Here is a 26,749-nt window from a genome sequence, read left to right on the forward strand (position 1 = left end):
AAATGTCTTAGCATGACTAACATCAACATGTTTTTGTCTAGTGCAATGTGCCTAAAAATCGACAAAATGTGCAAAGTATTTCAGCGACGTGGTTATCAACTCTTTCTGCGTCCTAAAAATTAAACCCCCCAGGGCGTTTTGACTGTTCCGGACGTTCCTGAAGGCAACACAGTACTTTACCTTTGTCCAATCACGTTGAGAACTCAGCCAGATGATTGGTGACGGAGGCAGGCCAGCGTTTATTTTGGCTCTGCTACTCATTTGTCTGCTGTCGCCGCCATTAAACAACACGGAGGCAATGTAAACCACGGAGAGTCGCGGATTTAAACGATGATTCGAGGTGTTCCAGGCTTTGCCGGGGATTGCTTTGTTCCGCCAGTGGTTAACGAGTCCATGAAGGTAAACATGTGAGAGGGCAGAGGAGTCGAAATCATTCGGATTGGGAAAGGTTTGATTGAGCCGGAGGAGGAGGAGAGGAGGGGAGGAGGGGGAGTGAACGAGAAGGGTTTGTTGTGGTTTTCGGCGGCGCAGCGCAGTCACGAAACGGTAAGATTATCACATTTTTCTTCACATGAATGAAATTATGACCTTTTCCATGACTGTATGCTCCGTCGTGCGCGTTAATCGTTGGATTTGATGGCAGTTAGCTCTATATATGCTAGGAGGTTAGCTCAGTAGCTAGCAAGCTAAAGCTAAAGACTAAAAACATAACTGCAGAGTAACACAATAGTGTCTTTAGTCAGATGAGTTAAAACCGCGCTGTTAACCATTCTTCTTAGAGTTACGGATTATTAAGGATTCCAATCAAACACTCTAAAATGTAATCTTGCCAGTGTGTCATTGAATGTGCCCGATCAGATGCAGGTTAGTTTACAAACTGCTGGAGCATATGCTGGACGGAATTCTTATATCTAAACACAATGGTTTGTAATACCTGCTTATTCGAGATTATTCGCAGAGCTATTGTTTATGTCTCAACTCTAACGGGATTTTTCACAACAGTGCATCCAACTAAAGTAGTCCACAATGACGGAGCAGAGGATAAAGTGGGCCTGTGACTACTGCACCTATGAAAACTGGCCATCTGCAATCAAATGTACTATGTGCCGTGCACCGAGGTTGAGGGGACCCATTATTACAGAGGAACCTTACAAAAATAGTCCTGATCTGGACCCCGGGCTGGAGTGGGAGCCTTCTAGAAGTGAAAGTGGCAGCAGCCTCCTCATCTGTCCTGATTCCAGTGCCAGGCCTAGAGTCAGGTCACCCAGTATGGCTGAGATTGCCAATAAGTGGTCCTGCCAGATGTGCACCTATCTGAACTGGCCTCGTGCCATCCGTTGCACACAGTGCCTCTGTCAGCGCCCGAGGACCAGCAGCCCCACTGAGTCCCCACAGACGTCAGGCTCCAATGCAGGTTGCCGCCCTGCTCTCCACTCTCCTGTGGATACCTGTGAGGAGTATAATGACAGAAACAGACTCAACACCCACCAGCAGCACTGGACATGTACCGCCTGCACTTACCAGAACTGGCCCAGAACTACAAAATGTGTGGTGTGTGCCCTCCCCAGGCCCAACAACCAAGAAGCCATAGAGCTGGCCGAGTCTGCGGAGCCCTCACCCGTAATCAACGAGCAAGACAGGGCTCGGTGGAGGGGCAGTTGCAGCGAAGGCCAGGGGCAAAGGAGATCCCCTCCTATGCCCAAGAGGGAAGATCATGTCACTATGGATTTCCAGAGGATAGAGCTTGCAGCTGGAGCCATGAGCAAAGAGGAACAAGAAGTCGACTTCAAGAGGTTAAAGCAGATTAGGAACCGAATGAAGAAAACTGACTGGCTGTTTCTTAGTGCATGTGCTGGTGAGTTTTTTTTTCCCTTTCTACGTTACATGTAATTTCTGCATGGATTAGGATATCAGTTGGTTCATAGCAAATGAATGATGTGAAAATGTGCTTGTTTCTTAATTTTGTTTAAAAAGAATACACTCCCCTATGTCATGTTTTTCTTATAACAACACTTTTTTTGTGTGCGTCTGTGATGTCATGCTAAGCGACAGCAAAGCATTGTACTCCAGACAGAGGTGGCAGTTATTGTCCCCAATGCAACACATTTTCTGTGTTATTACATTGCAGATGGTGCATCACTCTGCAAAGTGCCAAGGTTGCACAGCACTAAGAGCCACTTTGTATTTTATAAATGAGTGACGGCATGACTCATTGTTTAGTCTCCAAATATTAGAGTACAGAAGAAATTCCTGCTGTGTTATTTCATAGGGCGGTGCCATCAGGTAAATACTGCTGACTGCAATGAAAAAACCATAAAATGTGGTAAAAGGGAAAGTAGGAATTTGGTCCAACTCACCACTGATGTTCCCAGTGCTTTTACTTGGGCTCTGAGAGCATCTTTGAGCAACTGAGAGGGTGTGAGTGCTTCCCAGCTGGTGGGGATGAATGGGCCGTCTGGGCAGCGTAGTGCAAGTGCAGCCCATGGAGCAGAGAGTCTCCTGGCTCACAGTCAATAGACCCTGTAAACAGTGACGCGTATGTGCTGAACAGAGCCCCCCAAGAGGTAAAAATAACATTGACAGGACATTAAAAACAGTCAACAAAAAACAGAAGGAAAAAAAAACATGAGTGCAGCACATGATCAACGCCCCCTTGACCTTTGCACTGATTGAACTTGGCAGTATTTTTTATTTTTTTGTCGTTTTCTTTTTTTCCCCCCTCTCCCTACCGCTGTCCTTAAAGACATGGGAAGACTCGTGTATTAACTTTAAATATGGCTGAGCCTTTTTTTCTTTTCTTCTTCTTCATACCATGTCTCTGACTCTTTACGGTTATATCGCATGTGCTCTTCAAAGTGTTTGTCAGTGGAGGAAGTGCCTGAGTCGAGTATGTTATGGCCAAGCACTTCCTCAGGTCTGAAAACACGATCTCACTTCACTTTACTGTGTTCCTGCAGTTCTACTTTAATGTTTTTTGTGCTCCGTACAAGAGCCAAAATCAGATGATTCCCATTGATTGTGCTTTCCCACAAAAGGAAGCGGACATGGTTTTGTATTATGGTTCTTTTGTTTCAGTGAAAAACCTAACTGGTGTCTCTTGCTGTTGCCGCTCTGTTTATATTTCGATGCGGTTCCTGATAATGTGGTGTGGGAGAAAAAAACATTATCAAGGATCTCTGTTTGTTTTGCTTTCAGAAGATTAAATTAATCTCGATGATGAACTGAATTTTTCAGATGATTCAAAAAATGCAAGCCCACCACTTTGTAGTACTTATGGTGAGAGATATCGAGAAACAAACACAAACAGACATTGATTTCATTTGTTCCAGCACATTACTTTTAGATAACCATAGGTTACTGTGGAGCAGCTGATTGAGAAACAATGTCAGACTGTGTATTTGTTAAGCGCAGACCAATATTAGCTCAAAGTCTTTCACAACCTGCATGATGTGCATTGATCAGACTGTAGGCACTGCTGGGATCAGACATGCTCTCATGAAGCTGACCTTGTCAAGCATGCAAAGGCAAAATATTCTGACATGTTAGTTCACTGAGGGCGTAATGAGGCGTTCTAGTTGGGATAAAACCACAAACCATCATACCTAAAAACCTCTATGACCCATCTCTGGGTGATTGGGTCATTATGGGGACGAATATTACATAGCCTAATCTTTTAATGGGTTGCAGTTGCTAAAACTTAAATGTCTTCATTTACATTAAATGAAAGGACCCATACAGCGCTCCGAAAGATAAAATACTGGTTAGGGCTGCCACAAACCATTATTTTGATAGTCGACTAGTCACCGATTATTTTTGCGATTAGTCAACTAATCAGATCATGCATTTATTGGACGTAAAACGTACAGCTTATTGCACTAGCATGCATCTGCTCTTATATAACTATCATTAGCTTACAGCTTTAAGTGTTTACGGTATGTGCTAACTAAAAATAAAGACAAGATGATAGTTTATTAAATTTGAATGAAATTTGCAGATACGTTCACACTGCAGGTCTTATTGCTCATTCCGATTTTTTTAAAAAAAATTTTTTATTTTTGATCAAATCCAATTTTTATTTTTATTTTTTTTTGTGTCTGCGTGTTCACACTACAAATAAAATGCGACAGCAAACGCGCTCTAGTGTGAACGCTCAAAGCGGCCCGCATGCGCAAAAGAAGACTTCACACACAACGCGCTCTGTTTAGACCCAGACCAAACAGTATTGTTTGACAGATGGCCGTTAATATAAAGACTTCGGACTTTACGTTTCCCAATTTTTGCTTTAAGTTATTTTGTTATTTACATAATAATGTAAATAACCTAATAATTATCCTTATTGCTCTTTTAGAGGAGCGGTGCTTCAAAGGATAGTTGCAGATTTCTGTCAGAATCTGCAGATTATACAGAACAAATAAAATGTTCACGTTTCTCCAACGATGTCTTCCCAACAGTTCCACTGACATCTACACTGGATGGCCAGGAAGCGCTCGTTCGCGATGTCTTCTCGGGCCCTTCTCCGGAGCTGATAATTGGCGTCTGTCTTGTGTCGGTGACGTAAAAGACGGATTTAATGTGACCTGACCGTTCAAACAGCAGTCGCTTTCTAAAACATCGGATATGTATCGGATTCAGTACCACATACGAAAGTGACCCAGATCAGATTTGAAAATATCGGATTTGTGCCGTTCACTGTCATACCATGATCGGATATGGGTCGCATAGGGTAAAAAAAATCGGATTTGATGCGCTTTCGCCTGCAGTGTGAACGTAGCCTTATATATATTTAACCTGAGAGACGGCGGTGGGTTTGAAAACGATTTGCTGGGAGTCCGGTGTTCTCACGGGCTCTAGTGAGCCTTGCCCTCGGCTAGCTATCGAGCTAGTGGGTAACAGACGTCTCCGAAAAGCGCTTTTGAAAATATATGGTGTCTTGATAAACTGAGCAGATATTTGAGGTTTACACAGCTACATTCTCGCCTGAAAATATGTTAAACGTTTATTTTGTGACCCAGAAAGAATAATAAGAGTAACATTAAAACTAACTAGCTGCCGCCATTGTTGGAAACTGAGCTGGGCTACGCTATGAATTCTGGGACACAGCTACTTCTTCTTCTTCGGGGTTTAACAGCAGCTGGCATCCTTGTACATGCAGTGCTGCCATCTTCTGTTTCAGTCCGTTATTGCACTCTTAAATCCTGCTACTTATTCCTGCGTCTTTTGTGATCTTACAAAGCTTCAAACGACGCGTCGACTATTAAATCAGTCGTCGATGATTCTGATAGTCGACGTAATCGTGACTAGTCGACTAATCGTGGCAGCCCTAATACTGGTCGAGAAATCTGGTTTGCACTAATGCTTGCTCAACATGCCAATGCACATTACTTGACCATCCAATTACTTGTTTCTCGGTTTTTAGAAAGTCTTCATAACTTCTCTTTTATTGCTTTTGTTTTATATTACAAAGATTGGTATGAGTCACACAAGAAAGGTCTGGGGTTTTTTTTTTTTTTTGGTTTTTTTTTTGCAAACCTAGCTGCCTTAACCAGTAGGATATCTCTCCATCTATCCATTCCCGTTTATCAGGGACTTGATACAGCAGTCTAATCAGTGATGTCATGGGAGACAGCCAGGTGAGAAACGTAATCTCTCCTGCATGTTTTAGGATTGCACTGGGTCTCCTCCCAGTTGGATATGCTAGAATCCCCTCAACTAAGAGCCATCCAGGAGGTATCATAGTCAACTGCCTGAACACTGACCCTCTTTCGAACTGCCATTCTCGTCATCCTATCTCTAAGGGTACACTAGTTGCAGATTGCTGATAAAAGCAGCGGAAATGAGCAATCAGTTCTTTTGGGTCACTACCCAGAGCTCACGGCCACAGGGAAGGGTAGGAACATAGATCGACCAGTAAATCAACAGCTTCAGCTTGACGCTGAGCTCACTCTTCACCACGACAAACTGGTTACAGCATGCACATCAGTGCAGATGCCGTCAGTCTCCCACTCCACTCTTCCTCCAGTTGCAAACAAGATCCAGTGATACTTGAACCCCATGAACTACCACTGCTTTTTGCGTGACATTTGTGCTGTTGCGTCAGGGAGTAAGTAAATTTGTCTTGGGTCGGGTACCAGACTGCTATGATGATGATAACAAGAATTTAAGGATCCTAGCTATCATCTTGGTGAAACCTCGTTTGTCGATTGCACTGCAGTGCATGCTTTATTGGGAATCACTGTTTAAAAATGTAGTTTAGCATGTAACCACATGCTTGGGTAACAAAATATTGAACGAAGAGAAACCATTAAGCTGACCGATGGAAATGTTTTTTTAAAGTTCATCACGTTTTAGTGCGGGCCTTCATATTCTGTGAGGCAGCCCACATTAAGTGTACTGCCTCACTTGAGCACACTTGATGTTGGCCCTCTATTAATGGTTTGGAAGAACAGAGCCCAGACAAAGGTTTACGGTTTGTTTATCTAAGTCTAAATTTAGCAAAACTGCCTGTATTCACTGAAAACGGGTCACCGCATTCTTGAGTTCCTTTGAGGTCTCCCGCATAGCAACAGCTATTGCAACTCAAATCATTCTGCATGTATTTATAGATCTGTTTGCAAAATGTCACCCAGTATGTGTAAAATGAGAAGGGTCATGCTTGGAATGTTTTAGTCCAGATTCACTCAACTGTCCTCTTTCCTGCCTGAGAGAACATCCTGATGTAAGGCAGCCAGTTTAAATAAAGCAGCTCTTCCAGTGTCCTGTTTGCTACCTGGCTGTTTCACTCATAACAGATGTTGAGACTAGTAGGTTCAACACACTGTCCTATGTGTTACACAGCTCTCTGATAGCGCCACATTACAGCTACACTGCTCTGTCTGTTCTGCTATGTAGTAGCCCGACAGTGTGATAACTGTTCTTGCACTCGGTTAGCTCGTGCCTACATCTAAAGGTCATCAGAGCTGTCGAATGACATCAAGGCCCTATTTAATTTTTTCCTCTAGTTGAATTTGTTTTACAAATTTCTCCCAGGTTTTAATATTAATAAATTGTGACTTGCGATGTTGTGTTAACACATTTAAAGCTGTCTGTTACATCTTGCTTCTACAAGAACAGACATGGGGATTGAAGCTGCTCCAAAAAATATATCTAAACCATTTTTAAAATGGATTTTAATGTTGTTGTTTTTTTTTGCTGATACATGTATGTTCTTTTGATTATCTTTTGAATACACTTGCTTGTTTCAGTATGCCTAAGTAATACTAATCCAAAGTAATAAAGGCTACATTGCAGATGGGTTATGATGTTTACAAAGGTGTTGAACCTTTTATGGTCAGCTCTGAGGTTGGACTTGTAGTGCTGTTAAATGGCTTGTGTTGTATCATTTAGTCTTCCCTATATCGATGCACCGCACTTGAATGTGTATGTCATGTGATGACATAAATGGCCGACTATGTTGACATGAGTCACTCTATTAAAGTTTGGTAGCCTCACTACGCACAATCCTAGAAAAGAAGCTGTGTCAGCAATATTTAGGCACTGATTCATCACTTTTAACAGTTGTTTTCCATTATTTTTCCTTTTTAATTATTTATTTTTTAAACCTTCCTTCCTTCCTTCCTCTCCTGCAGGCGTTGTGGAGGGAGACCTGGCGGCAGTAGAAGCTTATAAGTCATCCGGTGGCGACATTGCCCGACAGCTCACTGCAGACGAGGTGCAGCTCCTTAATCGGTCCTCAGCTTTTGATGTAGGCTTCACTCTGGTACATCTGGCTATTCGCTTTCAAAGGCAGGACATGCTCGCCATTCTGCTAACAGAGGTAAGCATAGTCTTGAATCTTTGAGCAAAAATTTGCCATAAGTTTTTAAACTTAAGAGGATTTATGTCAGTTTTTATAAAAAAGATCCAAAAAATTCTAACATGCCTGTAAAGTCTTTATGTTACAGAAACTTTTCATTTTTAAGTGCTTTTTTTGTATTTCTCATTATCAGCCACAACCGCTTATAATTGCTCCTTACCAAGTGTGCTATATAATGAAAAATAGATGCTCTTAATGCATAGAATTACAGCAGAAAAGCACTTTTTTAGAATTAGGGGGGTATTAGAATTGCTGCTATTCTGTCATTGTTTCTTATGGGGCATGATAACAGAGTTGATGTGGTTTCGGAGAGCAAACAGTGATTAGGAAAAGGCACAGGAAGCATGTTGGCAAGCATAGAAAGGCAGGTCTTTACTATGCATGGGAGAGTTTGATCCCCAGTATGACAAATGCTTGGGTGGGTAAGGTGGACCAACTTCCTCTTTTGTGCTGCGTGAAATGCATGGGAACCATGTCTCGACGCCGTATGAGTATGTGTCAAGGATCTCGTCTCTGTTTGAGAAGATTCACTAACACTACTAAAACTGGAATTGACAATTCAAACAAAATTGTGAGCAAGAGAAGACAACGGTGTATCCGAGTGCACAGGATGGCAGCGCATTCACTCTCGGCATGCAGTGTGGGTGAATACAATGCTTCTGTTTAATAGAATTGGCACTGTGCCTGCCCAGCTTTTGATGCTAACCCTCCTGGCGTGCTGCAGCTGATGGACAACATCTGGCGCGCTACCATAATGTCGTGGGTGGAGCTTGCGGTTTTGAATTTTCAGTTTGGGAGGGCAAGCATTTAGCATAACAAATCTTTTGGGGTAGTACATTTGCAGACGTATCTTAAGTGTAGATAAGTTAGCTTAGTTTTAGTTATATAGTCCAAAGTTCACAAATTCATTTAATCTTTTAATTTCATTGTAAAATCAAAATTATTAATCTGTGTGCATGTCTACAAGGTGAGCCAGCAAGCAGCCAAGTGCATCCCTTCCATGGTGTGTCCCGAGCTGACGGAGCAGATCCGCAGAGAGATTGCATCTTCACTACGTCAACGTAAAGGAGACTTCACCTGTTACTTCCTCACCGACTTGGTCACTTTTACTCTGCCCGCAGGTACTTGGGTCTTAATGCTTATACCACTTTTTTTTATTTTTATTGGTGTGTGTTTGTGCGTGTAATCTAACCTCTCTTCCTGTTTATCCCTTTATCAGTTTTGCTTTATGGGCCTGTGCTCGCAGAAATATATAATTTTTCCTGTAGCCTCAATAAACAGCTCAGATTAAACTCCCACCCCAACAACCAGTCTTAATATTTGTCATGTCTGACACTGAATATTACTGGCTCCATTTACTCTGGAAGCAAGCAACGGGGAAATAATTACTTTTGTGCTCTTTGGGATTCTATTCATGGCTTCTCTGTAGAATTTTCTTCTACACAGTATAAATGTCTAAATTGTCAATGTGTGAACTTGAGTGTAAGAATAGGACCCCGCCGCATTGCTCAGAGAAACATCAGCTCGTCCCTGTGGCATTATGTCTTCACTGAAATGACATGCACTTTACTTTTAAGAACACCCACTGTTCTGATCTAGTCCTGCTGCTGCCCCTGGGAGCAAAGATTATGAAGCCTTTGCATATAAATTCGAATTTTTGTGTGTGTGCGTCTAATGCCAAGCATTTCACTACAGAGTGAATTTGGCCCGAGGCCAGCTGCAGGGCACTCGCTCTCTCGCTTTGTCTGTTTGTGTCTCTCTTGCTCTCAGACAAAGCCAGTGCCATTCACTATTGAACCAGAGAACAGCCACCAGTGTTCTGGCTTTGTGTGTGCACAGTTCAATACACAGAGCTTGTATTTACAGTGTGCCATTGACAAAATGCCATCCAGTGAAGAACATCCCCTCTGTGTGTCATTACTGTAGCATTTATGTTGCCCTCGGCCTTGTCTACCATTAGGTTATAACGAGCATGAAAACCTATCTTTCCCATGTTTCTCTGCAGATATAGAAGACTTGCCGCCTGCTGTCCAGGAGAAGTTGTTTGATGAGGTGTTAGATCGAGATGTGCAGAAAGGTACTGAAGATGTCATTCTTTATATCCTGTGTCATATTCTCAATCTGTCCAGTTGCATGTTTTCAGCCATTCACGTCCTGCAATAGAAGGGACTTTAAACTAGCATCTTCCCCGCCTGTGTTTGTCTTCAATCAGCTCCCCACCTCCTGCTTCGTCTTCTTTTCCTTCTCTAATTAGGTTAATTGAGCTCACTAGTTTCCCTCCCACATACTTATCTAATGACACTCTCCCAGTGCAGCTGTGTGTGTGTTTTGTGTTTCAACGAAGATATAAAAGGAGTGTTATGACCCATTTAAGCCACCTTAAAGTGGGCTACTGGATAGAGCTGCCTTGAGTTTCTGGTGCAGAATATGATTGCATATTCAGGGAGATGTGTTTAATAATATTCCACGATGGGAAGAGAAAAGCAGAAAAGCAGGTTTTGCATTTTGCATTTTGTCCCTGTGGAAATAGCGGCTGCAGCAGCTGCACATCTGAAACGCTTAACGCAGCATCTGTGCAATCCCATGCTGAGTTTTTGGAAACACAATTTTTTGTTTTGATTCTTTTCATTAAACTATCAAATATATTAGCGGAGAAAATAAATGCAGCCAGTGTAAAACAAGTTCCTCTTTTGTGTTTTCACTGCAACAACATGGAACTTGATTAGTTATTGTCTCAAGTCCTCATAGTCCTCAACACCCAATCGCACATTTATATCTGTTTATAGAACTGGAAGAGGAATCTCCTGTTATCAACTGGTCTCTGGAGCTGGGGACACGCCTGGACAGTCGCCTCTACGCCTTGTGGAACCGCACTGCCGGAGACTGCCTGTTGGACTCTGTTCTGCAGGCCACCTGGGGCATCTACGACAAGGACTCTGTCCTCCGCAAGGCTCTCCACGACAGCCTGCACGACTGCTCCCACTGGTGAGAGGCTCAGCCCTACACAGTTCCTGTAGTCTGATACTTGACACTTGAAAATTTTCACAGGCTGCTCTCAGTTCATGTTGCATATTCAAAAATGGCCTCGTGTTATCTGCATAAAAACAAAGCGAGAGCAGACGAACTGAAAGAAATAAACTGCAAACAAGACTGGACACATTAAAACAACAACAAAAAAAAGTCATTCATCATTTCCCCCTCTACCAAGTTATGCTATTTTATTTAATTAGACTTTATTGTATTGATTCGATTCACTTTAACACAAGCACTTTGTTTTTTTTCTTTGTGAATTTATGACCTGTTTACATCATAATTATATTTATTTTAAAGTTTTTGCTATATTCTTGGAATACGAGTGACTGTAAATCCAGATTTTCAAACTGGTGTATAACAGAATATTCTTTCTAGAGGACATGCCTATAGACTACACTCATACAAGACAAAAAACATGGGTAAAAGTCCTTTTAATGAGCATTGCAGGTGCGTGGATTGTTCTGTTTATGTATAATTAAGACCTCTGGCACTTAAAGTGTAGCTCTTTTGAAGCCCTGTAAATGGATACATAAAGTAATCCATTCTATACAAGCAGGCTGAGCTCGAGGTCACCTTTAATTCAATAAGCTTTGAAAATAGTATAATAATCTTTTTTTTAAATAGGTTTTACACACGCTGGAAGGAGTGGGAGTCATGGTACTCGCAGAGCTTTGGTTTACATTTCTCCCTCAGAGAGGAGCAGTGGCAGGAAGACTGGGCCTTCATTCTGTCTTTGGCCAGCCAGGTAATTATGTTGTTGTCTCTGGTTTACAGCCTACCTTCACTTCCATTGAGTTTAAAGACAGTGGTACATTTTAAATTTTTTTTATTTTTTGGTCTACAAAAGAAATAGAAGCTGGAAAATGATGTATAAATTGATGCACTAACAAAGGCAAAACGGGAAGGATTATGACCCAAAACGTCTGTCTCCAAAATATTTACATAACAATAGTCCTTTTCCTCTCTTGCATTGTTTGCATATTCATTAGACTCTTGCAGCACTCCAGTCAGCAAAAGCGTGTGAGTCATATTGCAATAATTGTGGGAAAGCATCAAAATTGCAATGTATCGCCTGTATTTGATCAAGAAAAGGCAACTCATAAGATAGTTGGATGCATTTATATTTTGCTCACTCAACTCAAAAACTGTCATTTACAAACAGCTATCCTCAAAGAAACTCAATATGCACAATTAATACAGTTGAACAAATATCAATTAAATAAGCCCTTTTACATTGAAATCATTTGAAACCGTCTTTTCAAAGCTAGAAGCTGATCTGCTTAATATCTCGACATGAACGCAATCAGTCTGTTCGTGGAGCCTCTTCCATCTGGTCTCTAACACCGGGTAGTCGTGTTACGTGCACAACGCTCACTCCGCCGCCTCAAACAGGCCGATAGGTTATCTCGTCAGTACGGGCGTGCGGTTATGTAATTCAACAGGCTGACACCGCAGTTGCAAGTAGATTAATTGTGCTTGCCAACTTCACGACACCACCAGAAGTGCAAAACATATGTTAGTGTAGATATTGATTTGCTGTTTTGTCAGATTCTGTTGCTGCAGTGACCTCGACCACGGTTTGTTTTTGGGTTTGTTTGTTTTTTAAAACAACTCTATTTGAGGAAATAAAGGTCTGCATAAAGCACAAGCTACTGAAACTATGAACTATTGTCATATATGTGCATTAGTCTAAATGGGAAAAGACAGTCGGAAGGGTCGCACTGTGCATGGTGGATCATGTGTGAATGACAGATAGGACATAAGCAATTTACTGCTGATCCCCTAAGATGAAGTTGTAGACAGCTGATCTACCGGCACGCCTGCTGAAGCAGCACTCTCTCTCCCCAGCATGTGACCTTGGGATTTACAGGCATTTAGCTTAGAGCCACTCTACCAGCAGCACAAACAAACACAGCAAAAGCTACCAAGCAGTGACCTCGTCTCAGGCTTTGACAGCAACGGAGAGATGAGAGCCGAAGGATAAAAACCAAGCTTTTTAAATCCCATCCCACAAGGCTGAAACTTTGAAACCCCTTTTTATGCGATAGATCATTGCAGCAGTAGAATATTTAAAAGTGCTTATGTAATGTGCCCAATGAGAAGGAAAGAAAAGCGTTCATACTCGTGCATAAGATACTTTTCTCTTTGCAGTATGATCACAATGCCTAACTATTCTTATGCTTTTTCTTTTTCTCCTCTTTTTAGCCCGGGGCCAGCCTAGAGCAGACCCACATTTTTGTTCTTGCACATATTCTTCGAAGACCCATCATAGTCTACGGAGTGAAATACTACAAAAGTTTCCGTGGGGAAACGTTAGGATACACTCGTTTTCAAGGTGAGGCATCGTGTGGCTGTAATACAAAACGGTGTTCTCAACTCAGATCCTGAACTTGTAAAGGGTGTCAGATCTTGGAGAAAATGGAAACGGAGTACTGACACTTGCTGATCAGTATGTTTCTTAATATTTATTGATGTGACTATCAAAGGTGAAGCTTTGGACCCTCGTGTGTGCACTGTAGAGGGTGTAGTAGTCACTTATGTTACAGCTCTGCTAATATTTAATTTAAGCAGAAAGAACTTTTTAAAATTGAGTGGAATTTGTGATAAACTGACCCCGGTGAGCTTCGCTGTTTATTTCTAACATTTATCATGGCGCGAGCCAGCTTTAAACACCTGCAGCAACACCACATGAAACAAGGCCATTAGAATTACTTATACAGACAGGCTATTGTGTATGAGATGCAGAGTGAGCACAGCTGGAGTGCGTGGCTGCCAGAATATCTTGACCTCATTCGGTGTGCTGCACTGATAATTTGAATAAATAAAATGGTCTGTGATGCCTCGCTGTGTATCTGTTCCGTTTAGGGTGCAGCCTGGTTATGATGGCCTGCCTTAATTACGGTAATTATGTGTGTAGACTGAAACCGTAGCTTTTGTGTACATTGCACGCTAAGTGTTTAGTGATTGCTGGTGTGCTTTTGGAGCTGGAAGCTGGCCTGTCAGAAGCCAGAGGGTTGAGGGCGGGTGCACTTCTGAAAAAGCAGAGCATCAGGCTGCACCGCGGAGCTCGTCTCTGCTCACAAAGAACCGGTTGTTTTCAGCGGGCTAAAAAGCAGCCGCCTCTAGCGTCAGGTCAAATCTGAGAGTGCGCTCGGCCTCGGCTGACATTTGCACACAATTTGAGCGAACAGTTGCCGAGCCTGTTCCTGGCCGATGCCTCGAGTGCTGTGGCGTGCAGCACCTTTTGACTAGTTTGTGCGTCTTCAGGTGTGTACCTGCCTCTGTTATGGGAGCAGAGCTTCTGCTGGAAGAGCCCCATTGCCCTGGGCTACACACGGGGTCACTTCTCGGCCCTGGTGGCTATGGAGAACGACGGCTACGACAATCGCGGTGCGGGCGCCAACCTCAATACTGACGACGATGTCACAGTCACTTTCCTGCCATTGGTGGACAGCGAAAGGAAGCTGCTGCATATTCACTTCCTGTCTGCACAAGAGGTAGGAACTGTGGTTGTGCTGTAAAACTGCAGATTTGTTAATTTTTTTTTTTTAAATTTAACTTTAAAAAGCAGGTAATTTTGAGAAGTGTATTTTGGTATTACTGTAAATATTTTTGAACTTTACTGCTTTTTTTGGGGGGCGGGGGGTGGAACTGACAGAGGAGGCGGAGCTGGAGGTGGCAGAGGAGACAAAGGTCCTAATTTTTATTTTCTTATTGGGAGTGACCAGGATGGACAAGATTAAGATTTAGTACATCACGGGGACAGCTTAGGTATAGTGGTTTGGAGATGTGCAGAGGAGGGATGGTGTTTGATTTGAGCTACTGGGAAGGAGGATTCATGGATGTAGTGAAGGAGGATAAAAAGAGGGGTGGCATGAAAGACGAGGATGCTAGGGATAGTGTGATTATGGAGGCGGCTGATCCACTGTAGCGGCTAATGAAGAATATTAGAAAGCCTAGCAGGGTTATGCCAGCTCAATTTCCAAAAAGAACTGTGCTGACTGCATTTAAAGCCCAGTCTACAAGGCTAGGTTAAAATATTATGTGTAGGTGGGATGTTGGGATGTGAAGAAACAGCAGTTGGATCAATTACCCAGTGTATTTTGACTTGTAGACAAGCTGGTTTCACCATGTGACCATGTAATAATCTAGCGCACTACCAGATGTTATAAGCCTTTCACTTGTACCATTTCTGAGTCACAGTACTTAAAACTGCATTAATCTTAAAATATGAAAAATCTACCAGTTGTATTTAATACTTGTTGCATTTCATCAAAACTGAATCTACAGTTTGGATGGAGCGGCCTTTGTAATAAAAATTCCAGTTTTGGTAGCAGTGCCTCGTGAAACGACTAACAATCTTTAGCATTAGTTTCAGTGATTTTGGCTGTAGACCAGTTTTAGCTTTGTTTTTTGCAAATTGATGCAGGAAAGCTTTTAACATGTGCTATTGTGAGGTGAAAGCGTGTTTCTGAACATTACTAATAGCATGTTTTGTGTGTGACTTCAGATGGGCAACGAGGAGCAGCAGGAAAAGCTGCTGAGGGAATGGCTGGACTGCTGCGTGACAGAAGGAGGCATGCTGGCTGCCATGCAGAAGAGCTCTCGCCGCCGTAACCACCCCTTGGTCACCCAGATGGTGGAGAAGTGGTTGGACAGATACCGCCAGATCCACCCCTGTGCCTCTCTCTCCGATGGCGAGGAAGAGGACGATGAAGATGAGTGAGTGAAGGGGAAGTAGAGAAGAGAGAAAAGAGCTCTTAAATCTGTGGAATGGACATTATAGGGTCTGGGAGAGACTACCTTGCTATCTACATTTCCCCTTCCCCTCCCTCGTTTCTCCAAAAATGTAAATCTTTAACTTGTAATAATGCATGTGTTCTGTGAGCTCTGTGGTAGAGAAGATACCAGCACCATCAAACAGAATCCTGATTACTGCTCCCATGAACGCAAGTCCACTTGGTTTGCCTCCCTATAGTCCTTACCGGTTATCTTGATGCTTCCTGTCAAGGTAATTATCTCACCGTGAGAGAAGTAATAGCTCATATAGGAAAAATATACTGTATTTAAGGAAATCCTGAAGCTGCACTAGATGGCAAAGTTCATTTATACAGAATTGCCTGACAGAAATTTTTGCTTCAAACTGAGAGGATGATAATCCTTTTTGTGTGTGTGTGTGTGTATGTTTAAGGTTTACAGAGCACTTGTTTTCCTGATTGCTGATCCCCTCTACAAAGCCCCATTTGATGTTGAATTTATTTATTTGTTCAGAAGAGTTGGCACGCGGAGGCGATACCCTTTGTTCTGCCCCGTTTTATCTGTTTTTTTTGGTTGCTTTTTTTTTTTTTTGGATCTTTTCAGTTGAAGTATTGAAGTATTTTATTTTGCACAGATTATACATAAATTCTGTGAGGGGGGGGGACATACAGGCTTACTGACATTTCTATGTGTGACACAGTTTGTGTTTGAGTGGGTGGTGGTGATGATGCTGGTGGGGGAAAGAAAACCAAACGCCCCGCCTCTTTCAGTGGACAGCGTTAATATTAAATTTGACTCACTTGCACCTACTTACTTACTTGCATTGTTCATTAATTCCCACCGTTAAATTTGTTGTTTGAATTGGTGACGCCACACACGCACGATTGCTTTTCCTTCCTGTTATAGCTGAAGTCACTGGGTGATGGTGGATCGGGAATGTTTGATCGCACACAAGGACACAGCCAATAATGTTCACATTGTGCACCCACATCATCTAAATATAAGTAGGATCACTGCAGTATGGAGTTCTCTATAGTGCAAATCACGGTTAGTTTTAGAAGCATGTCATAAACTGTATATAAAAGATGGCTTTAGCCTCGGTACCATCACTTATTGGTTAGTAAAGTTATGTTGTAAAGGCTCAAATTGAATATTTACATCTTGGCCATCATGGTGCTTGATAGTGGGGCTAATTTGGCCAAGAAAATTACACATTCAGGACAAGATGGGCCCCACATCTTAGCTTTATCATCATTTTTAACTCAGACGTGGGCCGTAATTTGCAACGTGCAAAACAACAGTTTAGACAAAATTAAATACAAATTTTTATTAAAGTTTAAATTTCTGAATAAGACTTTTAATATTAATTAACCTGCAGGGTTCTTTTTGTAGCCAAAGAGTTTCCCCCTGCTGGCAATATGAAGAACTGCAGGTTTAAGGCACTTTTCACTTATGTTCCATACATTCATCTTTTATATACAGTCTGTTATTTTACCCCCTCAGCAGGATTTTGTTTAAAACTTACAGAATTACTAGATCAAGACAGGTTTATAAAAACAGACCTTTCCCCCCCCCTCCCCTTTAAATTAATTGTTCTGGGACTAAACAATGTGAGATTGTTTTTGTTTTTCCATTCAATAAGAAGTTATTTCTTGTAGCCCCAAATACTGGATTTCATTCTATTTCAGTATTGTCTTCATCCCCCCCCACCACCACCAAGTGTTGGGGCTTTACACTTGTGATAAAGCCCTGATATTGTGATTTTTATTTTATTTTATTTTTTTCATAATTATGAAATATACACTTGCTGATCACTTTATGAAGTACACCATGCTAATACCGTGTGGACTCTCTTTTTTTGTCTTCAGAATGACCTTCATTTTTCATAGCATACAATTAAAATTGTATTAGAAACAGTGCTCTGAGATTTTGATCATATTGACATAATAGCATCACACAGTTGCTGCAGATTTGTTGGCTGCACGTTCATGCTAATCCATGATGTGACTCTCCCGTTCTACCACATCTGAAAAGGTGCGCAGTGAGATCTGGTGACAAGCACAGCAGATTGTCACATTGAGAAACAAGTCTGAGAAGACTTGAGCTTTGTGATATAGTGTTATCCTGCTGGAAGCGGCCATCAGAAGATGGGTATACTGTGGTCACAAAGGGATTGAGATGGTCAGCAGCATTACTCAATAATAAATTGGTACCAACAGGATCAAAAAGTACCAAGAAAATATCCCATCACTCCATCACTGATACAAGGAACGATGGATCCATGCTAGGAATTTGGTGTTATCATCTAAATGTTGCAGCAGAAATCAAGACATGCAAACCAGGCAACATTTTTCCAGTCTTCTTCTTCTGTTGTCCAATTTGACAAATCTTCAAATTGTAGCTTCAGCTTCCTGTTCTTATCAGACAGACACAGCACGCATGTGATCTTCTGCTGTTGTACGCCACCTGCTTCAAGGTTCGATGCGTTGCGCTTTCAGAGATGCTCTCCTGCATGCTCCGTGCACGATTAATGCACTTTCACCCAGAGAAGTGCCACTCACCTTTCTTCTCTACTGTACGGGGAAATTCCCAGTAGATCAGTAGTTACTGATACTTACTAAAATCACCTTTCTTCTGCATTCTGCTGGGCCTTTGAAGGCCAATCTTGACTGTACATGGCTAAATGTGATTATTTTCTTGCTGTGACATTTGCTGAGTTAAACAGGTGTACCTAATGAAGCGGCCAGTGCATGTACATGACAAGGGAGTAAACTTGTTTTACATGAAAATCAAGAAGTCAGTACAGACGGCTGGTTCTCAGAATCGTATCTTTCTTATCTTTTTTTTTTTCTCTTTCTTTTTTTTTTATTTGAACTGCACTGAATGCTAAATGTTCACCTTGTACAAGAAACAAATACAAATACTCACACTAAAAACAAAAACATACTGCTGGCTGCCTCTTCTGCTATTGTTGGGACACTAAATAAGAGTTTCAGCTATTGCTCTTACAGAGTACAGGATGCCCCAAAGAACCTGGCCTTCATTAGAACAAAGGAAATATTAAGGAGCAGGTAGAGCGGGGGGATCACATAGGACTATGGTTATAGGAACATTTAACTAGGCAATACGAATCTAACAGGACTCCTCAAAACTCTTTAACACCAAAAAAATGTGTGAATGTGTCCTTTTTATAAAAATACCACGATGGAGAGGATGATGGAGAGAAATATTCAATATTCAGACGAACCAGATCAGGCTTTGTTTTCTTTTTTCCTTTTATAGACAATTATTTTGCGGGGGGGAGGGGCGGGAGGAGAAACAATATCTGCAAAAAAAAAGTGTTATTCCTGAGTCATTAAGAAACCATGCTGAATTTAACCCTTTCCTGTCTTCAGTGTGAAATGTGCTCACAGAAGGGACTGGGTCACCATGTCTAACAAGACTGCCATTATGATTAGTTAGCCATCAGATGCTTCTCTGGAGAGAACTGGATGCATCGCTGAGCTTTTAGGAACTAAAAGTACAAAATAACTTCTTTTCAAAAGCTTCAGCTGCAATTACGTGTTTAATGAATGGCTTTACGTTAATCACCAACTGCTTTAAAAAGTAGTAAGTTGGAGACGCTTAAAACTCAAAAATTCTCACACTGTGTACAAGTGCCCTCTAGTGGTGAAAAGCTGGAACTCCAGCTGTGACAGGTGTCAAATGTACCACTGCCAGGAAAGGGTTAAAGCCCACTTTTGATTACTATAATTGATGAACAATCTTTTTCTTTAATTTGATAAATATATATAAGCTGATAATCCATTTTTTAGTCATTCACACTGATGATAAAAAGAAAAAAACAATATTAATAATAATTCTCTTCTGAGGCATAATTGGGGGCCTAAATAACACACACTTGTTACATAATGAGGATTGGAGCTGGGTGAAGAAGAGGCGGAGAAGATTAGGAGCGCTGTCAGGGGTCATACGATCCAGTAACGTATGATGCCAAAGGTTTTTCTTTTTTTTTTTTTTTTCTCTTGTTCAGTTGGTGTGTTTAGAAGTGGGCTTACATTTCCCATGAGCTCTGAGGTGGGTGGTACAGTGGGGGCAGCTGAACAGAGTCTCATCGGGTAATCCCGGAGCACTAAAAACACTGGACTCTGTGTCCACAATCATAGGCATGTCCCAAAGAAAGACAAAAATACATCATCATCAAAGAGTAAAGTCGGTAACTGAACCCAAAGAGACAGAGAGTAAAAACTAAAAGGGTTAAAAGTACAAATTTCCCGGAACACTTCTTTTGTTCCCAGTTGCTGGCTGGATTTTTAGCAGGCAGCCGCTTGTGTCGTTTCACTGTCTCTTGGTCCCAGTTGGTCAGTTGCTTTGATTGGTTGTTTCTGAGTGTCAACAGGCCGGATGAGATGCTGCCGTATGTATCCTTTCTGCTGCTATTGCTCGGTGAGGTGCTCTCTAGTGTCGCCGTGTTTAGAGGGCTGGTTGGGCGATGGGGCCTGGGAGGGGTGTGTACCAGAGGGCAAGGTGTGGGCGATGGGCACCCCACCAGGCACCATGCCCTCTAAAGCCCCTGGGATGCCGCCCGGAGCCACTCCAACCACACCTGGCGGGTATCTGGGGAGGGAAAAGGTCAGAGGTTAGTGGTGCCGACACGAGCCTAACCCCCACGTACAACCGTGAAAGACAGGATTCTGTGCAAAGACCTCATCTAGTGAAACTGCTGCTTCTTTTCCACCTTTTCAGGAACGTGTTTAAGAGTTACTTAGCTTTCAGGCTGAATTTTCAGATTCAGAAAGGTCCAAATTAATGTGAATAAAATTGGAATTTCTTGTCGTTTTAATATGTCCAGAAAAATATGCAGCCAGATTAGACTAAACATGAAACAGGTGCAAGATGGGGAAAGAGAGGGAGACTCAACAGATGGCCAGACAAAAAGAGTTTTTGCTGTTTACTAACTTTTTACACATTAAAACAATTTAAAAAAGACATTAATTACTTCTCTAAGATCAGAACCAGGTTGCGGAAGCTACCAGGCTTTAATTTCATAAAGCTAGAAGCAATGAGGGAGCGGAGGTAGAGAAGAATCCATTAAACTTTGGCGTACATCTGGATCACATTCCTTAAAACAGGACGTGGGCATTGGTGGAGCATGAACTCTCCAGGCGATCTTCCTGTTTATAGGGATTACATTAATCAACATACTTTGGAAAGTATTTCTTGCCTTGCTTATTGATTTGTTTCTTCAGCTTAGATTAAATATGAAACTGTTTCAGTTTCATTATGGTAATTAAAATAAAAAGGCAAGATACTGTTTGGTCTATAAATGCACATAATCTGCTCATAGCTCGTAAAGTTTTAGTGCCTAATTTAAAGATGATTGGGTCATGATTTGATATAAAAAGGAGAAAACACAATCCTCTCATGAAAGAAGCAGCACATGTTCTATTTATCAATGAGCCACATATTTTTCTTTCCCATCAATTTTCTTTTATTGTTTTAAAAAAAATGCAGTTATGCAGTTATCTTAATACTTCCTGAAACACAGACTTCCTGAGACTGTTTGGTGGAAAAGAGCTAATATGTCACATTAGTTAGGGGGGGAAATGGGTGTGGAAATCACAGTAAAATCCATCAACCAGAGAAGGAGAAAATAGCTGGAAAGAACATTCCCAAATACCTATAAGAAGGAAACCACGAAGCATGACTCCATCCATGGAACTGCACCTCAGTGGTTTCATGTCATGCTTTCTGTGACACTCAAAAACCCACATTCACTGCTACCCATCTCTACTCTGTGTTCATTCAAACAGGTAAGTGCTGAAGGGGAACTACAGGAGGGACACACATCAGGTGAGCTCAGGAGGTGAGAGGGTCTTATATCCAGGACCTCCAACCGGAGGCTGTTGGCCCCAGATGATCGTATTTACCTGGTCCTGATCTAGGCATTAATTTTGTCTTGGGGGATGCCGGTTGTTACGCCTGGAAGAGTTTGGTTCACTTGGCTGCGTGAAAGAAGCACATGGAGGTGGAAATGCTGAGATCAAGAATGGCGAAGAGTGGGACAATGTGGACAGAATTTATTTCTGCTGCTAAGGGGAAGCGTTAGCGGATGAGATGCTAGGCTCTACAGGAGTGGTGAGCTAACCTATAAAAACCACCGATCTATCAAGACATCTTTTACATCTGTATAAAGGCGGAGCAAACGAAGGAAATTGCTCTAGTTTATGATACTTTAGTGTAGCTCACAGGTGATAAAACTGTTGTTCTTAAAATGAAAATAATGGCTGTATTTTCAGTCCTTACCTGTAGGCAGCGCCATTATGCTCAGGGTGAACGCCTGGCTGATCCATGACCGCCCACGGTGCCGTAGTGACAAAGAACTCCTTGTTGACGCAGTTTCGTAGGCTGTCAGGGATACGGCCTGTCACGAGACACGCGTTCAGCTTAAAAGAGCTGCATAAATCTAACACACTCGAAGGCTACGACTTGTTACAGGGCATGAGCGGCCAGGCTATGCAAAGTGTTAATGAGTTCAGACTGACAAACATATCAGGCTTAGATACACAAATGCAAATTAGGACCATTTAACAATCAGTTTTTTAAATTCTTTTTTTTGGCCAGGGTGGCGGCAAGGCCAGCCCCCGAGAGCCACTCTGTGTCGTGAAGCTAAGGATAACATCAATTAAGAGGTCCAGATCTAATAAAGGCTGCCGAGGGTCTATTGAAGTGGAAATGTGACATCTGGGAAAGAAAAGACGTGCAACAGGTCACGCGGGAGACCGCACCGAGGCACGGGCCTCCATAATGAAGCCGTGGATGTTTAGTTTCGATGGATGTTGGACAACAAAATTGAAACGCGGCGGCTTACCGGTGATGGCTCTTCGGATCTCGGTAGCTGCGGCCTCCCTCATTTCCAGTGAGGCCTGCTCGCTGTACCAGGCTGTGTGTGGCGTGCAGATCAGGTTTGGAGCATCTTTCAGTGGGCCCTGAGCAAAACTACAGCACACAGTCAAATTAATACAGTATGCACATTTTATCCAACAAGCACATGATGACAGAATTATATTAAAACAAACATCAATAACAGGCTGTACCGGATTTTGTGGAGGGCTTTACTAATTAACTTATAAAGAAATACAAACGTAGAATTAATTATTTTTATTTTGAGGCCAATGACAAAACATATTCTTGTATATCAAAACCATCTGATACTGTAACTATTTCTTTTCCTTTAAAAACTATTTGTGTACAGTTTACATGACAGTTGTCTGGAAATATGGCCAGTGGGGTAAAATGTCAGATCCTGTTATTCACAGATGCCACAATCTTCTTCCTGCTGCTTTGATACTTCCTTTCTGTCAGCCTCTTTCCTCTCAGGAGACTCACAAAAACAGATCAGCATCAACTCCCTCCTCCCCCTCCATCATCCTTGTAACACCTAGCCTGGTTCTCTGCGTGTAAGCTTTGCAACGCGTCAGCAGCGTCCTGAAATCGGTGTCATGCCGCGTGGGACGGAGGTCCAAAGTTATGAAACGCTCCCCCGTTGACATGCTGGGTTAGCGGAGCATGAGTTCCAGATTCATCGGGTTCAGTTTCAGCCTTCTCGAGCAGCCACTCAGCTGAGCAGCTGTCCAGAAATAATCAGCCTCCAAACTCTCTGACTGCCCCCGACGCGTGAACAACACAACACCAGTTACCCGCTGAGACGGAAAACATGGATCTTAGGATGGTGGAGAAGTGGGACGCGTACCAAGCTGTTTGCCTTCTGATGAAAGCAGTTCATAGCTCAAAGCTAAAACACGGTGTCAAATCATAAGGGGAACAGGTGAGCTTTGGGGAATAAATATGAAATTACCTTATTTACAATTAGTTCAGACTGGTTACCCAGTGTCACCAGTATAGTTTAAGTTTAGAGCAGGGATTTTGATGGTGTAAAACAGCAGTTTTTAAACAGTGTACTATGAATTTAGTATTCATGATGAAGCTGTTACCAGATTTTCCAATTATTCATATCACCAGTACTTAACTGAATTCATTTGTTTATAATTGACAACAAAAGCAACAAGTGTCAAGATGTCATTTGAATAGTTATTAAATCAATTCAGCAGTACTTGTAACTCATTCATTCATTTGCCAAAATGAAGAAATTATAGATTTATTGATTATACTTCAAATTAAGCTGTACACTTTCACTCTTAATTAGCTGATTGCATGTTATGACACACTTACTGATGCCTTTTCACCAAGTTTTGGCCTTTCACCACTTTGCCTCACGAATAAAGCATAAGGAAAAATGTCCAAGAAGGTCTGTTTTAATAATCCTGTATAAATATGGTCTTTTCTTGGGTTATCGTTGTGTTTGGATACCAAAAAATGGAGATTATTCACCTCTTTTTGCACCTCTATTCAAACTCAAGCATACACCTGTACCTTTAAATGTTTTTAACTTGCTCTGACAAGAATAAATCCAGCTCTCCATCTCCTCAATTCTATTACACACAGGGCCCTGAAGGATCCTTTTAGAAGCACATGATTTCTCTTTTATCTCATTATAACTATATCTGCCATTGTTCCTGCCTGTCTGTCTTATCTCTTAAAGGTTTTCTGTGTCTTTGTCTTTCCCTTCCTACACACCCATCACTTTGCTTGCCTATATCTGTCCAGGATTTGGCACATGTGTGCATTTACCTGAAGGGCTCGGTCTCATGGACGTCTAAGGCAGCTCCGCGTATCCTTCCCTCCTTTAACGCCTGGGCCAGAGCTTTCTCATCCACCAGACCTCCCCGTGCAGTATTGACCAAGAATGCACCCTGACGCATCTGTAGTGCAAAAGGCATGCAAACACAAACAAGTCAACACTAGGCACAGATGAAGCCAGCTTTTTTACAGCTCATGTAGGGACTTTTGTGTGTATGCCAGCCTGGCAGGCAAATGAATGTGTTTGATCTAAAAGAGAGCATCAATCTGGATTATATGTCTTAAGACATATTAAACAGGACAAAAATTGAGAAGAAGGAATAAAATGGTGACATCTCTGCTTCACCTGACACCTGAAAGATCTAGGAAACAGAAAGGCAACTGGGACAAATGCTGTCAGATGTGGGATATAGAGCAGGCTTTGTTCAAACCAAGGAGATGAAATGAAGGACGAGGGATGAGCTGAAAGATGAAGTAGCACCGCCACCCCTTGCTGCTTACCGGGGGGAGAAAATAAGGCACAACAAAAAGTGTATGAGGGAGGAAGAAGAAAAAAATCAAATGAATATGCTCAGAAGAAAGTAATCCCTTAATGTTGACAAAAGCTGAAATCCAGGGGCATGAAAAGCCTTTACGCTGGCAGGCAGTCTTTTATTAGGCCTTGGTGGTTTTGACACACAGAAAATACACAAACATGCACACACACGTTTCCACTTTAAACGCTAAGAGCCACTGCCAAATTCTGGGTGAGGAAATACAGAAAAGTGTTCTTTCATTGCAGCACTTAAGAGGCAGCTGAGAATCTTGTGCTTTGGAAAAGACACAGAGTTAACTGGGTTAGGCTATTACCCTACACCCACTCCTCTTCATCTCCTCACATACTGTAACTCAGGAAGAATGGAGCGCGAGGGACAAGACAAAGAGAGAGAGAGAGTGTGTCACAGTGCGGGGTGATATTGACAGAAGGAAGATGCGTCCCCAGCTTGTGCAGTTCCTCAGCTGCCCTGCAGGTGTCACCCCAGGCAGTGCCTCAGAGTGCAGCTATTGACTCAGAGAGCAGCACTTTCCCCTCACACTGTGCAGCCTAGTCGATATATTTGCTGTAGCCGTGGGCTGGCACTAATTGCATTTGACAGAGCAAAGGAATGAATTTGTGTCCAGCTTTGGTGGAGCTTAAGATAAAGAGCAGGGAATGTACAGGCAGGAAGGGTGCTGCTGTTTCCAGTCCTTTTTTTCTTCTTCCTGCTTTCTCTTTCTGCCAGATATAATGCTCTTTAGGACAGACACTAGGCTGACAGAGTAATAATATACCAGCATCTCGACTTGTCTACCTGCTAGATAGCACCGCATTAAGCCCACATCAGGTCACAGCTGTTCAATGGGATGTTCAGCTCTGTCTGGGTGACACGGGTGCGGGCGACGCGTGTCTGTGTTTGTTTTGAGTAATGCACCTGTTTGATGGTGAAGTCGTTGATGAGGTGATGGTTGTGTTCGTTCAGGTTGCAGTGCAGGGAGACGCAGTCGCTCTGGTAGAGCAGGTCCTGCAGGGTGTACACGCGCTGGACACCCAGCGAGCGCTCCAGGCCGTCCTGGAGATAGGGGTCGTAGAAGATGACGTTGAAGCCGAAAACCTTGGCTCGCACTGCAACCGCCTGGCCCGAACGACCTGGGGACACAAACAAAGAGTTTATAAAGTTTGTCAACGTGCTCAAAGACACAGAGGGATTTCTCGTACGTTTACAGAGCGTGTCTTCTCCAGAAAAAGCCAGGCAAGTTCAAAAGTTGCACTGTTAAATACCAGTTCACTGATCATTTACATGTCTTGTTAACTATTAACTCTTTAAGTAGTCTTCCGAAATAGTTCTCCAGGCTTCTTAAAGGACATTCAAAGCTCTTCTTTGGATGTTGGCTGCCTTTTGTTCTGTTCGCTGTCAAAATAATCCCACACTGCTTCAGTAATGTTGAGGTCCGACCGCTCCAGGTATGCTTTTACTGAATTGGCAGTGTGTTTCGGGATCACTGTCATGTCACAAAATTAAACTGCTCAGATGCCTTCCAGATGGTATTGCATAGTAGCCAAAATTTGACGGTACATTTCTGTGTTCATAATACCATCAATTTTGACAAGATCCCCAACACCACTGGTTCATCTTGGTTCATCATACCATAAGACCTGTTTCCAGTTCTTGTGTAATTTGTCATATCTCAGCCTTTTCTGTTTCCCTTGCTTAAGTCTTCTTGACAACCACCCCTTCCATTGAGACCATCCCAAAAGGTTGATTCTGATCATCTGGATGTAGCGTTTTCAGTGGGTGAGTGCACGATGACTGAAACTAGCACCACTGAACAATGGGCTGGGAGGTCAGTTGTTGATCAATGGTCATGAGAATTTGCACATTAATGATC

General features: G+C 42.3%; 2 protein-coding genes across 8 annotated transcripts in view; one reads left to right on the plus strand and one right to left on the minus strand.

Moving 5' to 3' along the window:
- Positions 1–198: 198 nt before the first annotated feature.
- Positions 199–18,436, plus strand: zranb1a (zinc finger, RAN-binding domain containing 1a). Its single transcript, XM_005736482.2, has 10 exons — positions 199–546; positions 1,003–1,855; positions 7,626–7,813; positions 8,820–8,973; positions 9,858–9,929; positions 10,639–10,837; positions 11,510–11,630; positions 13,091–13,220; positions 14,153–14,382; positions 15,396–18,436. Exons 2-10 carry the CDS (start codon positions 1,027–1,029, stop codon positions 15,609–15,611), a joined length of 2,139 nt encoding a protein of 712 aa, XP_005736539.1. The 5' UTR covers positions 199–546; positions 1,003–1,026; the 3' UTR covers positions 15,612–18,436.
- A 999-nt stretch (positions 18,437–19,435) lies between these two features.
- Positions 19,436–26,749, minus strand: part of LOC102209184 (C-terminal-binding protein 2) — a 94,144-nt gene continuing 86,830 nt past the window's right edge. For 6 of the 7 annotated variants that reach the window (XM_013911670.1, XM_005736485.2, XM_005736486.1 and 3 more), the window contains 5 exons: positions 25,795–26,009; positions 24,335–24,465; positions 22,515–22,642; positions 21,950–22,067; positions 19,436–20,260 (listed from right to left, as the gene is read on the minus strand). In XM_013911670.1, coding sequence (XP_013767124.1) covers positions 20,080–20,260; positions 21,950–22,067; positions 22,515–22,642; positions 24,335–24,465; positions 25,795–26,009 — 773 coding nt within the window. In that variant the 3' untranslated portion in view covers positions 19,436–20,079. Of the gene's footprint in view, positions 20,261–21,573; positions 21,649–21,949; positions 22,068–22,514; positions 22,643–24,334; positions 24,466–25,794; positions 26,010–26,749 lie in introns of all 7 variants that reach the window. The other variant, XM_005736484.1, reaches the window with a different exon arrangement.

This window comes from Pundamilia nyererei, unplaced genomic scaffold, assembly GCF_000239375.1.
Source record: "Pundamilia nyererei isolate P.nyererei 1_Seehausen unplaced genomic scaffold, PunNye1.0 scaffold00069, whole genome shotgun sequence".
NCBI classification, from domain to species: domain Eukaryota; kingdom Metazoa; phylum Chordata; class Actinopteri; order Cichliformes; family Cichlidae; genus Pundamilia; species Pundamilia nyererei.

Excerpts from the sequence above, each read along its gene's own strand:
- zranb1a (XM_005736482.2), top strand. The coding sequence starts at position 1,027 with ATGACGGAGCAGAGGATAAAGTGGGCCTGTGACTACTGCACCTATGAA. Across the intron at positions 8,974-9,857 it reads CACTTTTACTCTGCCCGCAG|ATATAGAAGACTTGCCGCCT; the intron begins GTACTTGGGTCT and ends GTTTCTCTGCAG. Across the intron at positions 11,631-13,090 it reads TTCTGTCTTTGGCCAGCCAG|CCCGGGGCCAGCCTAGAGCA; the intron begins GTAATTATGTTG and ends TCCTCTTTTTAG.